This window comes from Sphaerodactylus townsendi, linkage group LG02 (genome assembly GCF_021028975.2).
Source record: "Sphaerodactylus townsendi isolate TG3544 linkage group LG02, MPM_Stown_v2.3, whole genome shotgun sequence".
In the NCBI taxonomy this organism is placed as follows: domain Eukaryota; kingdom Metazoa; phylum Chordata; class Lepidosauria; order Squamata; family Sphaerodactylidae; genus Sphaerodactylus; species Sphaerodactylus townsendi.
In genome coordinates this window covers 122046441-122059643 of record NC_059426.1, presented here as the reverse complement: position 1 = coordinate 122059643, position 13203 = coordinate 122046441, and the positions used below count along the sequence as shown (strand labels likewise).

The window sequence follows — 13203 nt, the reverse complement described above, 5'->3', positions numbered from 1 at the left end:
TGCCTTGACAATCATGTATACACATATTGTTACATGGTTCTTCCAAAGGCTGTCAGCATTGCCACTATTTAATTTACAGTTTGTGGCTGAGATCCTAATTTTTTTTTTGTACTTGCATGAGGATGCACTAGGGTGACTCCCACTGCAGACATCCCCTCTCCCCTGCCTCAGTTGTTCCTTGGGGTCTATTAAAACCTGGAAGCAAAACAGACTGGAACAGGAGGGGAAAAGCTGCCCTTCATTTAATGCATTTCCACTTATGCTAGATGGGATCCAACCTTTTATGCTTTGAAACTTCTATCCGTCATTATCAAAAAAGGTTGAAAACACTGGCCTTATAACTGCAATATCAAAGCTTGCCAGCTGATCCTATAAATATAAAGGCCTTGCCGTGGTGGTGGTGGTGACGACTCAATTTCAGCCACATGCCATGCACACAAAGCTTGAGGGCGGGGCTTACACAGAACAGGTTAAAAACAACACTGTAGAATGTGGCTGTTACTTACTCTCTCACGTGCGCACCCTTCTCCCCCACTGCTGAATAATTAGTCACTGCACCATCTGCAGCTGCCTGAGGAGGAGCAGCACTGGCCACTCCCCGTGGGAGGGTCACAACTGCTGGTGGCTGCAACTGCACTGTTAACTGCTGTGCAGTGATACAAGCGTCTGGGAAGAGGAGTAAGTATCCGGGAAGAGGAAGAGAAGGAGGAGGGAGCTGGTGATACGGGGTCGAGGGGAAGGAAAGGTAGGATGGGTCACCCACCTTGGTGGGCACCATTAACCCCTGTGTCTTGATGCAGGCATATGAGAAGAGGACAAGGAAGAGGAAGCTGGTGACGAGGGGCCAAGGGGGGAGGAAAGGAAGGGGTTGGCCCCCTTGGTGGGCTCTGTTAACTCACCAACAATTTTCTAGAGCCCACTGTATTTGTTTCTGCAATGGGCATAGCTTTAAGTCACCATTAAGTATCTATATGGATATTTGTATGTTGACTTTTGAGGTGTATTACATATTATAGACTGCCTCAGCCCCACATTTCATGCAAAAAAAATTGACCAGTAAATTGACCAGTTACAGTTCTAGTAGATCAATCTACAAAAGCCTGTTTAATTGATGATAACACCTGTTAATTTCTGATATTATTTTGGATCCCTTAAAAACTGTAGCAGGAAATGGAAGAGAAAAAACAAAGAGGACTGTTATATGGCAGTTATTCTTTATTGCATTGTAAACTACCTTGTAGTTCCTTCAGCATCTTAAAGAGGCCTATACTGAATTTGTGATAATATACATATATATTTAAATAGGCGGGATAAAGGCAAATTCAACCACCTAAAAATTATTTAACATATTTTTCCTAGATAAAGTAAATAGATGAGGGGTTGTGTGTTGAACGCTGAATACAAGTTTTACTGCAGAACATCTGAGACTAATTACAGCAGTGGGCAAACAATTCCAAGTCATTCACAAAGGCAGATATGCATTCAGGATCATAACTGGAAATAAGCACAATGAACTTAACAAATGGCTTTGAATTCTTCTCAGTAGTATCACCAGCTACTTAAATTCACCATCTTAATGAATGGGTATTAATGAATGGGTATTAACTGACACCAAGCATCACTTGTACTGTATGTGACCAATCACTAACCAACATCAAAACTTGTGAGATAACCAATTACTATGATAAATTCACCTTGCAGACTGCATTCCAGATTTGAATTATCTTATACTCACCGAATCCACAATAGACCAGTCAAGAGGATAAGCAAAGAGCTCTGGTTTGGCTGTGGGAATTTTCTCGATAAGACTCTTAATGTGTTTACGTTTCTCTTCAGTATTGACGCTGCCTTTGGAGGAGCCTTTGTCTTCATCACCATAATCCAATGGCACGAGTTTTCTTTTTCGGGGCATATCATCACTGTCTTCATCCTCAAATTTGTTGAACACACTGTCCACAGTGAGTTTCTTTCTTTTCACAGCATTGGGCTGGTTCGGACTATTGCAGGCACCTACAGTACAAAAGAAAAGCCTTATTAAAAAGTCTAAGATCTGTCTGAAAATAATTAAACACCAGTTCTCCTGGTGATTCTGCAGTTAAAAGTATGATCAAACAACTTGAAAAGAGAAGAGGAAAGACTGGCTGTAGGGAGTGAAGCCAAGATTTTCACCCTGCTCTGGTCCTTTCAACCTATTAGTTGGGATGATGTGCAATTGCTTGGCTTCTAAAATGGACCAAAAGTTATTGTGGTTTGGGAAGATCTGAAGTAGAGCAAAGCCCATGAATCCAACACAGGGAATCTCATTATAACGTGTGTAATCTTGCTATTTTTTGGTACATTTCAACATCTGAAGGGGGAGGGGGGAAAGGGGAAAACACAACACTTGCCCAATTTAAGACTAAGTCCTATTTTAGGCCTGTACTCTTCTGGCTGCTGCTGATCAGGTGAATTTTCATGTGGGATGATGATGCCGCAAGGAGATTCATCTCCTGGGGTATTAGGAGTTGCATTGCCACTTGCTGATGAAACAGATGGAGCAGAGCTGATGGGGCGGAGCGTTGGTTTAAGGCAAGGCTTTTGCTCTGGCTCTTCTTCCTCTTCTTCTTCCGGCTCTTCCCTTTTTTCTTCTTTTTCTTGTTTTTCTTCTTCTTCCTCTTCCGATTCTGGCTCCTGTTTGGTTTGTGGCTGTCTACGCCTTTCAGCTTCTTGCTCCATCTGTGAAGCAAGAAAAATTTTGATGAAAAAAAAAAGCTAAGTGACTCAAAGCCTACAGAGTTGCATTTCTGCACTACTTAGACAAGATGGAATAATTATAAATTATACAAACAATACTACCCCAGATTTACTTAATAATTAGTTGCCTACCCGCTGTAGCTCCGCATCTGGATCTGGATGTCCTTCTGCCAGCAGGCGCTGCCGTATTTCTTCCAGTTCTTCCTTCTCCCTCTTCCGATCCCTTTCATCTGCTTCCATTTCCTTCTCCCTGTCTCGCAATCTCTTCTGCAGAGCACTTCCCCTGTAACATACAGTGACTTTTGATTTACAAGGTTTGGTAACACAAGCTTTCCCCAACCATTCTGTTCAGAATCTGAACTACAAAGGATCAAGCTTTATTCCCTAATTCAAAAGACAGCTTGATGTATTGAGAAGTAATTGTCTCATCTGCTTCTTGGCACTTTGATTCCTAATAGAACGACACATTAAGGCATAATTCTATCATGAGGAAAACAAAAGATTTCTATCATAATTTTAAAATGATGAACCTCCTCATTCTTCCAATATTATTTTTCAGAATAGTTTTCTGTTTCGTATGATTTGTTCAGTGATTTCTCTCGTTCATATCAAATGTTCTCAAAGGTGACCCAAATCACAAGTCTGATCCTTAGCAACATGTACCGTATATACTCGTGTATAAGTTGATCCGCATACAAGTCGAGGCACCTAATTTTACCACAAAAAACTGGGAAAACTTACTGACTCGCGTATAACTCGGGGGTGGGAAATGCAGCAGCTATTGGTAAATTTCAAAAATAAAAATCGATACCAATAAAATTACATTATTTGAGGCATCAGTAGGATAAATGTTTTTGAATATTTATTTCAAAGAAAAACAGTAAACTAGCTCTGTAAGTGGAAAAGAGGGTCAACAAAAACAATATGGTCTCAACAATAACTTTAAAAGTACCAAACCTACTAGCTCAACGAACGTGTTCCAAGCAATGGCTAAAACACAGAGTTAAAATCCTTCAAAGAACTGGGATTTTGGTCGGGAGGAATATTGATGTTAGCTTACTACCAAACATCTTCAGAGTATGTTTTAGGAGACCACTCCCCTGATTGATACCACCCAGGTTTCGCGTGAAGTTTGGGTCAGGGGTCCAAAGTTATGGACCCTCAAAGATGTAGCCCCATCTACTATTTGCTCACATTGGAAACAATGGGGGATGGGGCACCCCCTTTGGGGGTCCATAACTTTGGATCCCCTAAACCAAACATCACCAAACCTGGCTGGTATCAGCAAGAGATTATCCTGATGAGGTTCAAGGGGTTCAAAGTTATGGACCCTCAAAATGTAGCCCCATCTACTATTTGCTCACATTGGAAACAATGGGGGATGGGGCACCCCCTTTGGGGGTCCATAACTTTGGATCCCCTAAACCAAACATCACCAAACCTGGCTGGTATCAGCAAGAGATTATCCTGATGAGGTTCAAGGGGTTCAAAGTTATGGACCCTCAAAATGTAGCCCCATCTACTATTAGCTCCCATTGGAAACAATGGGGGCACTCACTTTGGGGATCCATAACTTGGACCCCCTAAACCAAACATTACCAAAATTGGGGGGATCATCAGGAGAGTATCTTGAAACATTTCTGAAATTTTGGTGCCACTAGCCTAAAAACTGCGCTTCCTGGCAGCCGACGAAGTAAAAACCCTAAAATATTTTTTAAAATACACCTGACTCGCGAGGGGGGCTTTTTCAGCACAAAAAATGTGCTGAAAAATTCGACTTATATGCAAGTATATACGGTAATTAAATTTGGAAATTTTACCATTAGAATTTCTTACAAAGATTATGTGCAAGTTGCCTCAAGCACCTTGACATAGAGACACCCTAGACATCTTACAAATAAACTGTTACATGTTGTGGATTCCAGGGCACAGAACTAAGCCAGAAGCATAAATTGGGCAAAAACCAATAAGAACACTAATTGCACTCAAATCATATTGGTTGATCGAGAAATGATTAACACATCCATCCCTATGTCAGAAAACAGGGTTTCATGTTCACAGAAATATACAGTGGGAAAGGAACCATCAGGGTCACCTAGGCCAACCCCCTGCGCAATGCAGGAAATTCACAACTACTCCCCCATACGACCAGTGACCCCCTTCTCCATGCTCATCTGATGGCAAAAAACCAAGATCCCTGACTAATCTCGCCTGGAGGAAAATTACTTCCTGATCCAAAAGTGGTGATCAGCATTACTCTGGGAACATAAGAAAGGGCATGAAAGCCAAGCACTGACACAACCCTTCCTGTTCTCCTTCTCATGTTGACAGAATAAGCATACTTTTGACACTACTAATTTAGTAAAGCCAGAGAACAACTGAAGATCAACATTTGTGAATATTAAACATACCTGTAATATTTTGGGTCATCTCTGTCATCATCATAATCTTCTAGAAATTCTTTCAGACGTTTAGCTTCTTTTGCCTATAAAGAACATTTAATATTAATAGTCTGTTTATTTCTGAGGGCATTTTCTGCCTTATTATGCTTGCGCAGAAACTGCAAGCAGAAGTCCTTCTCTACCAGAAAAGTTACTACAGTGGGAATCTTGTTTGTTTCTGTGTAATGGGGACTAGCTTGCTTTCCCACTGTTTGAAACTATCTCCTCTCTAAACATCAAGACTAATTTCAGTGTTTTCGGTTTCCTTGGGCCTCTCATATCTTCCATACAGTGACTTGGACTTACAATTTGCCAAAAAGATCTGTACTAGTTCCACCATTCTTTACTGACCTCCTGATAAGCTGTTTCAGAAGGTTTGGAATAAAACATGATATAGTGGGGGTGGGAAATGAAAGATTCCCCCCTTGCATGAGCTCCTACTGAATTCACGCATAAAAAAAGAGAAGAGGGATTTCAGTTTCTTACCACTGTAGCCCCATGACACATTCAACATCATTCCCAAGGTTTTCAAACCCTCAGAGGCAGCTGGGAATAGGCAGAAAAATCACAAAGATCCTTTCTAAAACTATTCTGTGCTAAGTTTGGATTTGAGTCTGGCATTTCTTAACAAGTCAGGGTTTTTGAAAAACATGTACATGCCCAACACCCCCAAGTAATATGAAAATGTATGTTATACAAGGCCTGAGGGAGGCTTTGGATAGGAACTTGTTAAAACTGCAACCTCCATGATATAGGGCAAGCCAGGTGAGAGGTCTGAGATTGCAAATGCCTTAGCAGGCCAGGTGCTTGGGAGCAGCAGCAGCAGAAGGCCATTGCTTTCACATCCTGCACGTGAGCTCCCAAAGGCATCTGGGGGCCACTGCGAGTAGCAGAGTGCTGGACTAGATGCACTCTGGTCTGATCCAGCAGGCTCTTCCTTATGTTCTTAAGTCTTCAAATGCAGTCTGTAATACAGAATGTGTGTGTGTGTGTGTGTGTCTGTCCTGTCCTGATATACAAATAAAAAACAACAACAATTGATCTCATTAGGCACACAGATCTAAATTAATGACCTGGATCCAGATCTCTGACTATGTAAAAACAGACTAAATTTGTTATGGTTCTTTTTCATCCTTTTTGAGCTCAGAGCTATTGTGTTCTTTTCTCTGAAGGGTACATATGGGCACTATATTCAATCTTAGACATGATCAAAGTTGTCCTTTTTCAGAAATAAACCACCTTTCCAAACCGTAGGAAACCAACCAAGTGAAAACTGAAGCTATGCAGAAACATAATGACACAAAAGCATTTTTAGACAGAAGCTTTCATTGATTAGTGAGTTGAGATAACACTGTTTTACTCTTTGAGAAAGCAGAAGATTCCAAATATATTTCACTCTTCTCCGGGATAATCCAGCAAACCAATAGTATTTCAGTTTCACCATCAGGTTACAGGGTTATTTACAATGGGCCTGTTCAAAAAATATCTGGGTGAGTATCAAAATCCTCCTTTTCCTCCTTAAATTCTTGTTTCAGATTCCTTCTCCCTCCTTTACTTTCACTTCCTCACATGGTATGAAGAGAGACAGAGCAAGCAAACAGGACAGTCTTTTCTATTGTCTCACAGGTTCTATGTTGGCATGGGAGCCATGCCTAGATGCTCTGATACCAAAGCTGGCCTTTTTCTTGTTAAATTAAATACTATTTTAAATCTTAATATCTAAATTCAGGGTGCCATATAAATTAACCCCCCTAATCTATGAATCCATGGCATTGGGAAACAGGTTTTAGAACTGTGCCTTTTCAGTCCAGAGTAGTTTAACACCCACAACTCTTTTTGCCTGTAAGGTGGGCATGTTTTAGGTCACTTACAACCCTGCAGAGCTAACAGGCTGCAGCCAGCATGCAAAAAGTCACATTGCCCCTTTCCCCATTCAAGTGACCTATGCAGCACAATGGGCTGTGTCACTGAGTTTGCTGGCGTAAGTACGCATTGGCTTCAAAGCCAACAAAAGCCATCTTCGTCTCTAGAACCCCCCCCCCTTGCCCCAGTGTGGGCTCCTACACCAGAGGAATACTGGCATTGTGGCTGGGATGGTGCTCAGAGACTATGCCACTGCACGGCTCCCCAACATCAGCATAAGTGCTCCTTACAAAGGAATAAGGACATTTACGCCAGAACAGGAGTAATGCCACCTTCTCAGAGGTTTCAGCTCCCTTGTTGAACAGCACCATAAGGCACCTTCATATGCTTATATTATATTTGTATGGTAACAGGTGTGAAGAAAGGTACCAAAAGCACTTTAAAAAAAATTTTTTTTAAATACTGGAGGAAAAAAAATCTACATAAAAGCATGCAGTAAAAAGCTATGTTTGTGCATGTAAGAAAAAGCTTCCAAAGTCACGTTTTGGGTGGCTTCAGATTCCAACAAATGAATGAAGGAAAGTTGGTAGGTGATGGCGGAAAGGGAACGGGAAAAAATATTAGGAAGGTGAATGATAGGAGAAGAAAGAATTGGAAGAGGACAGAAAGCAAAGACATCCTGAGCGAGAGAATCTGAAATCTTCACAAGCCTCCTTCTTAAACGAATGAAGAGAATAAATTAACTTACCATTTCCCTCCGCCTTTCTTCTTCCCTTTCAGCATCTTTTTCATATTCTCTAGCTTTTTTACGTTCTCTAATCTCCCAATTTTTAAGACGCTGAAACAAAATAACCAGTTTAAGTCCCCATTTTTTGAAAAATGCGCAAGCCCCATATTTTAATTAAGAACTAGTAAGTTTACCATCCATTAGGAAAAACTATTTAATTAGGTTTGTTAATAATTTTGCTCCAGCATACACAAAGATTTTTGTAGCAAGCTCTGAATGTTGCCAAAAATGAACAAAATATTCAAATTGTGGTTTTATAGTTAGGATCCACACATGAAACATTCTACATTAAACAGTCAAATCAAAAGTGATATCAAGATACCTCTTGATAAGCTGCTTCCTTTTCACGTAGCTTCCTTTCCAATTTGCGCCGCTCATAGGCATCTTCTTCGTCCTCTTCTCTATCTCTTTTCTTGTCCTTTTCTCGTTCCCTCTCCCGTTCTCTTTCTCTTTCCCGTTCTCTCTCTCTCTCCCGCTCCCTTTCACGTTCCCTTTCCCGCTCCCTCTCCCGGTCTCTGCTTTTCTCTCTGAAGGACAAATATCATGTAATTATAGCAAGTAATTGTCACTATTTAATGCTGATGGTTTCCTCTTTGATCCATATTAATACTAAGAATAATCCAATTATAAATACATGGCTTTAGAACAGCCTTAATGCAAGTATCACCTATTCATGTTAAACACATCATTCCACATGTATAGTCATGAGGTCAATAATCTTTTGAACAGTGACATTATAATGTGTCCTTTGGCTTCACACAACCACCTCTTTGACATGGACTTTATTGATAACTAATACAAAGGGGTCCAAGGAACAAAACATTAACAAACTCACAGGGACTGATCAAACATTTATGTGAATGAAGCATTTTCACAGAAGTGATTTTTAGTGCTGTCTCCTTTCCTTATTAACTCACCTACAGTAAGCTGTTGCTTTCACCCTCCAAAAAAATGCACGGGGGTAGGGGTGGGCGGGGCGGGAAGAGACAACGTGGACATTGTTTATAATAACTTGTCCTGGATTGAAGTTAAAAGAAGTTTAAAATTGCTTCTACAAACTTGTTTCATTTGCAGAAGCTTTGGATCCAAACCATGTTATTAAACACAGATCTTCCATTCTACACCACTATTTTTAAAGATGGGTTGTGTCTCCAGCCATTATTTCACTTAGAAAATAAATAAGTGAAGTTATTGACAAGCATTTACTCCATATAATTTCTCACCTAGATCTACTTCGATCTTTATTGCGGTCCGAGCTCCTTTCACGATCTCTCTCCCGATCCCTTTCCCTGTCTCTGTCTTTAGTTCGATCCCGATCTCTATCCCGTTCTCGTTCACGCTCTCGTTCCTTCTGTTCACGCTCTCGCTCCTTCTCTCGTTCACGTTCCCTTCTCTCTCTTTCACGCTCCCGCTCCCTCTCTCTTTCACGCCGTTCTTTTTCAATTTCTTGCCTTTCTTTTTCCTTTTTTCCTTTTTCCTCCTCCAGTTTCTAGAAACCAAGAGGATTTTGAAAGTTCATTTGTAGCTACTGTTGGATGCCCCATCCCACCATCATGCACAACACCTAAGACTGGTAGTGAGCATTAACAAAACTGCTGATTTAACACTGAAGCATTAAGTAGTTTGCTTTCATTTCATAAGAATGAAAACAAAATTCTGTAACTAGCAGGCTAGATGTTGTGCAAAGAAAGTCTCTCTAACAGATCAGCAACCTCCAACCTTGGATTAGAAAGGCAACGCTTTCCTCATATTTTGAAACAATCAGCACATTGCCTGAAATGCTTCATAGTAAAACTAACAATCCCAAAAAGTAAAGAAAAGAACCACTTAAGCATAACCAAGATGAGTTTTTTCTACCAAAAGCTAATCCTGCTCAGATTTCAGTAGGATGCTGTCAAGGACAAGACAGTTAAATATACCCCATGCTTCAGGCAAACCAAAATTATCCTGTGTAAGGATGGGAGGTAAAATCACTCCACTGCGTAGTGAAGTGACTAGAACAGCAATCAGGAGTTTTCCCCTCCCAACTCTTTTTCTGCAGTATTAATTAGTTAGGTATTTCATTCTACTCTTCGTAAAGAAAAAAGGCTGGAAATCACACATAAGAGACAGACCAAAAGGTTATCCAGTACAGTTTTATTTGATTGGTATAAAACTGCATTTTTGAATTGAAAGAGACAAGCCTATGACCAAACTCCTATAAAGACAATAGAAAAATAAAAAATCACTAAAGTGACAGATAAAATCCATCCCTGGAAGCAATTGGTGTTTGTTAACTTACAGATGCTGTGCTAGGACATGGACCGCCAACACTGGATTAACCTTGCCTATAAGCTATATTTCTGGGAGGAAGAGCAAGTACATGGTTCACAAATAAACCAAAAAAAAAAAAAAAGCAGATAGTATAAGCCTAATGAATGCCACAACATTATAAGCATGATTCTTCCCCACAAAACTGCTGAGTCTGGAGGAAATCTGCACAGGGCATAACAGTGCCGCTTTTGTCTCCTCCCTCTTTGGTATTTCCACAATCATTACATCAGGCTGTTAAGAGAATTGGGGATCTGTGCATGCCTTGCATATCTCTGTTCAGCAAAAAAAAAAAAAAGAGCAGATGAAGATGTACAAGGAATGCACAGACCTTGCATTGTTCACAGCAGTCTGGCCAAGAGTCTGTGTGCACATCCATGCGCTAAAGAGTAAAAGAATGGAAAACAAGGCCTTGTTCCATTCTATAGGCATCCTTCCAACACAAGGAAGGATCATGCCCAAGATATATTTTAGTGCAAATTAACTGGGGGGGGGGGGGGGACAACAAAATCAAACCATACAAGGTTCATCCCCTTTGGCACCGTGATACCACCAATGAAGTTATAAGCTGAGACAATAGTATGCATATATTTCTCTGTTTCAACAAAGAATTTAAGACAACTTTAAAAACATCTTACCTGACTGTCTTCTGGTATGCACTCATGGACCAGAGAACCAAAACAGGGATATAGTAATAAAACTAACAAACAAGAGATCAATATATCTATCCACCATGTTAAATGGTACACAGCTGGATATAAGCAAGATGGTGTTAGATACATTGAACTCACAAAAAGAAAGAGGATAAGAATGGTAGAAAACTGTCATAATGCAGAGGAAAAGGTGGAAGTGTATAAAATGTCTGGACAGGACAACTGAATTTCTAAATGAAGTGCTTTTATAAAATTTAGTTTACTCTAATATGGCTTATTAGTGTGGGCTATATCAACTTTCAAAAGCAGAACTTACCTCAAATTACATATTACTTTTATAGAAAAGTTTATATACTGAAATGAGTGATACTTACAGATTATTTTAGTTGTTCCAATAAAGTGTCTTTGCTAAGTTCCTGGATTTTCTCCTAAGTTTTCTTTTGTAGTAAGAATCATGACAATCTATGTCTTAAATCTGACATCTTAAAATCCGGGTTTTTTTAAGAGCCAATGAAAAAAATCAATCACCATAGAATTTCATACTGAAAATTTAATAGGCTGCTACCATGTAAATAAAAGGGTATGAAGTAGGACATGATGTGGGGAAGGATCAGAAACATGTCAAAGTAAATGGGCAAAGAGGACAGATAGAAAAATCATAATGTCTTACCTTAGGTTATCTTCAGACTCATCTGTACTGTAAATGGACGCCCCCTGCAATACTGATATACCCTAATAATCTGATTGATTTACAAACTCTTACCAAAAAACATGCAAAGGTTCACTGTGCTCACTAGCAAGCCCCTTTTAAACATCCCACCCAATATATTAAATGGTTACTTGATATTAGAATTAGTTGCATCTATTTTGAAGTTGATTCAAAATATCCCCCAATAAAATAGATCCACGGCAGAAAACTGCCCAATTGCTTCTGAAACAGTGAAGCATTTTTAAATGTTTTTTTTTTTTTTTTACAACTTGTTGGGGCTTGGAAATAAAACTTTTTAACCACTGATCATCTTCTGGAACAATAATCCCTCAGGTTCTCATTCCCAAATTGTATCGGAATATCTTGCATTGGCAGTAATGTACATCCGCTTTTGCCTTGAAGTTATATGTAAGTAAGCATGGCCCTGTTACCAGGAGTATGTGTCACCATTTTGCACCTTCAAACTATCACACCAATAAACAAAATAATTCATTTCAGGGGCGAACACTTCATTTGACATGGAGTTCTCCAATCTTTGGTGGGCAACATTATCATTTCCTAAACATCAAGATACAATGCATGCATTCCTTGCATCTCACCCCCCTGAAACCACCCTTCCCAACCAGAATGCATTCACAAATTCACATTATAGAAACTTCTATAGGTGGGAACCCTGAGGTAGGATCTGCTGTGCAAAAAACATTTCCAAGCCAGTTACCCCTTTGCATATTTTTCTGAGGGGGCATCCATAAATAGTAAAAAAACAGAAGCTCATACTTACATCCTATTCCATGTTACTTTCCAAGCTGTGTGTTTCATCTTGCATTAGTCACCATATGATCTCTATCATAATGGTGGGGGTCAATGAATAGATTAGCTTTTATGGGAATTTACAGTTCTTCCATGCATCTAAATTTTGGTCAAGTCTTGTAAACACTATTCTAATTATTTTACCCCCATTCTTATCTTAGAGCCACTAAATTAAAACTTATAATTTAAATTAAGCATTAGAGCTTTGGAAAAAAAAACAGTTCATTTGAATTAGGTGTTACAGCTTTCTGATTATTGTGGGAGTCAGAATATGCTTCACAATGACAGGTCAGTTTAAGTATTTAGTCTTATGTATATGATTTGATCTGCTTTGCATGTTACAAAAAGCGGGGCAGGAAGTGTTTTGGAGGGTGTGTTCAGATTAAGTGATTAGACTGCACTGCAATCATAGACCACTTAAGTGAAAAAAATATTTGTATTGACTTTTAAAATACACATGAAGCCTACTATAAAAAAGTTAAGTGATATGGTCATGTGCGGGTAAATTTTCTACAAGGGACAGGGGAAGGGAGACTGGACTTTGTAAAAACGTAAGACTGTATAATCCAGAAAACAAGAACACTACCTTGTGCGTATCTCTGAATTTGCTGATCTCTCGGGATATCAGGTCTCTTTTGTCTTCTTCCATTTCTATAGCATTTATATCTTCCTACAAACAAAAAAAGAAGGGAGGGCAGAACACAGGAGATAAAAAATTAAAACCCATCTGTACAGGCACAGGAGAACCAAAAGAAAAGCTGAAGGTTAGATGTTTTGTACCAGTCTTGTAAGAGATAAATAAAGGCCTTCTGCAGTACCAAACCTCACAGTCTGATGTTAAATGAATGAAAAAAAAATCAGATGGACACGAGTCACAAATCTGGTAACTAGCAGTAA

At 39.6% G+C, this 13203-nt stretch overlaps 1 protein-coding gene across 3 annotated transcripts in view; it reads right to left on the bottom strand.

Annotated features, from left to right (window-relative positions):
- Nucleotides 1–13203, bottom strand: part of RBM25 (RNA binding motif protein 25) — a 40476-nt gene that overhangs the window by 3842 nt on the left and 23431 nt on the right. For all 3 annotated transcript variants that reach the window (XM_048484076.1, XM_048484075.1, XM_048484077.1), the window contains 8 exons: nt 12893–12976; nt 9048–9313; nt 8147–8351; nt 7786–7875; nt 5145–5218; nt 2866–3016; nt 2388–2715; nt 1736–2010 (listed from right to left, as the gene is read on the bottom strand). In XM_048484076.1, the coding sequence (XP_048340033.1) occupies nt 1736–2010; nt 2388–2715; nt 2866–3016; nt 5145–5218; nt 7786–7875; nt 8147–8351; nt 9048–9313; nt 12893–12976 (1473 nt within the window). The remainder of the gene's footprint in view (nt 1–1735; nt 2011–2387; nt 2716–2865; nt 3017–5144; nt 5219–7785; nt 7876–8146; nt 8352–9047; nt 9314–12892; nt 12977–13203) is intronic.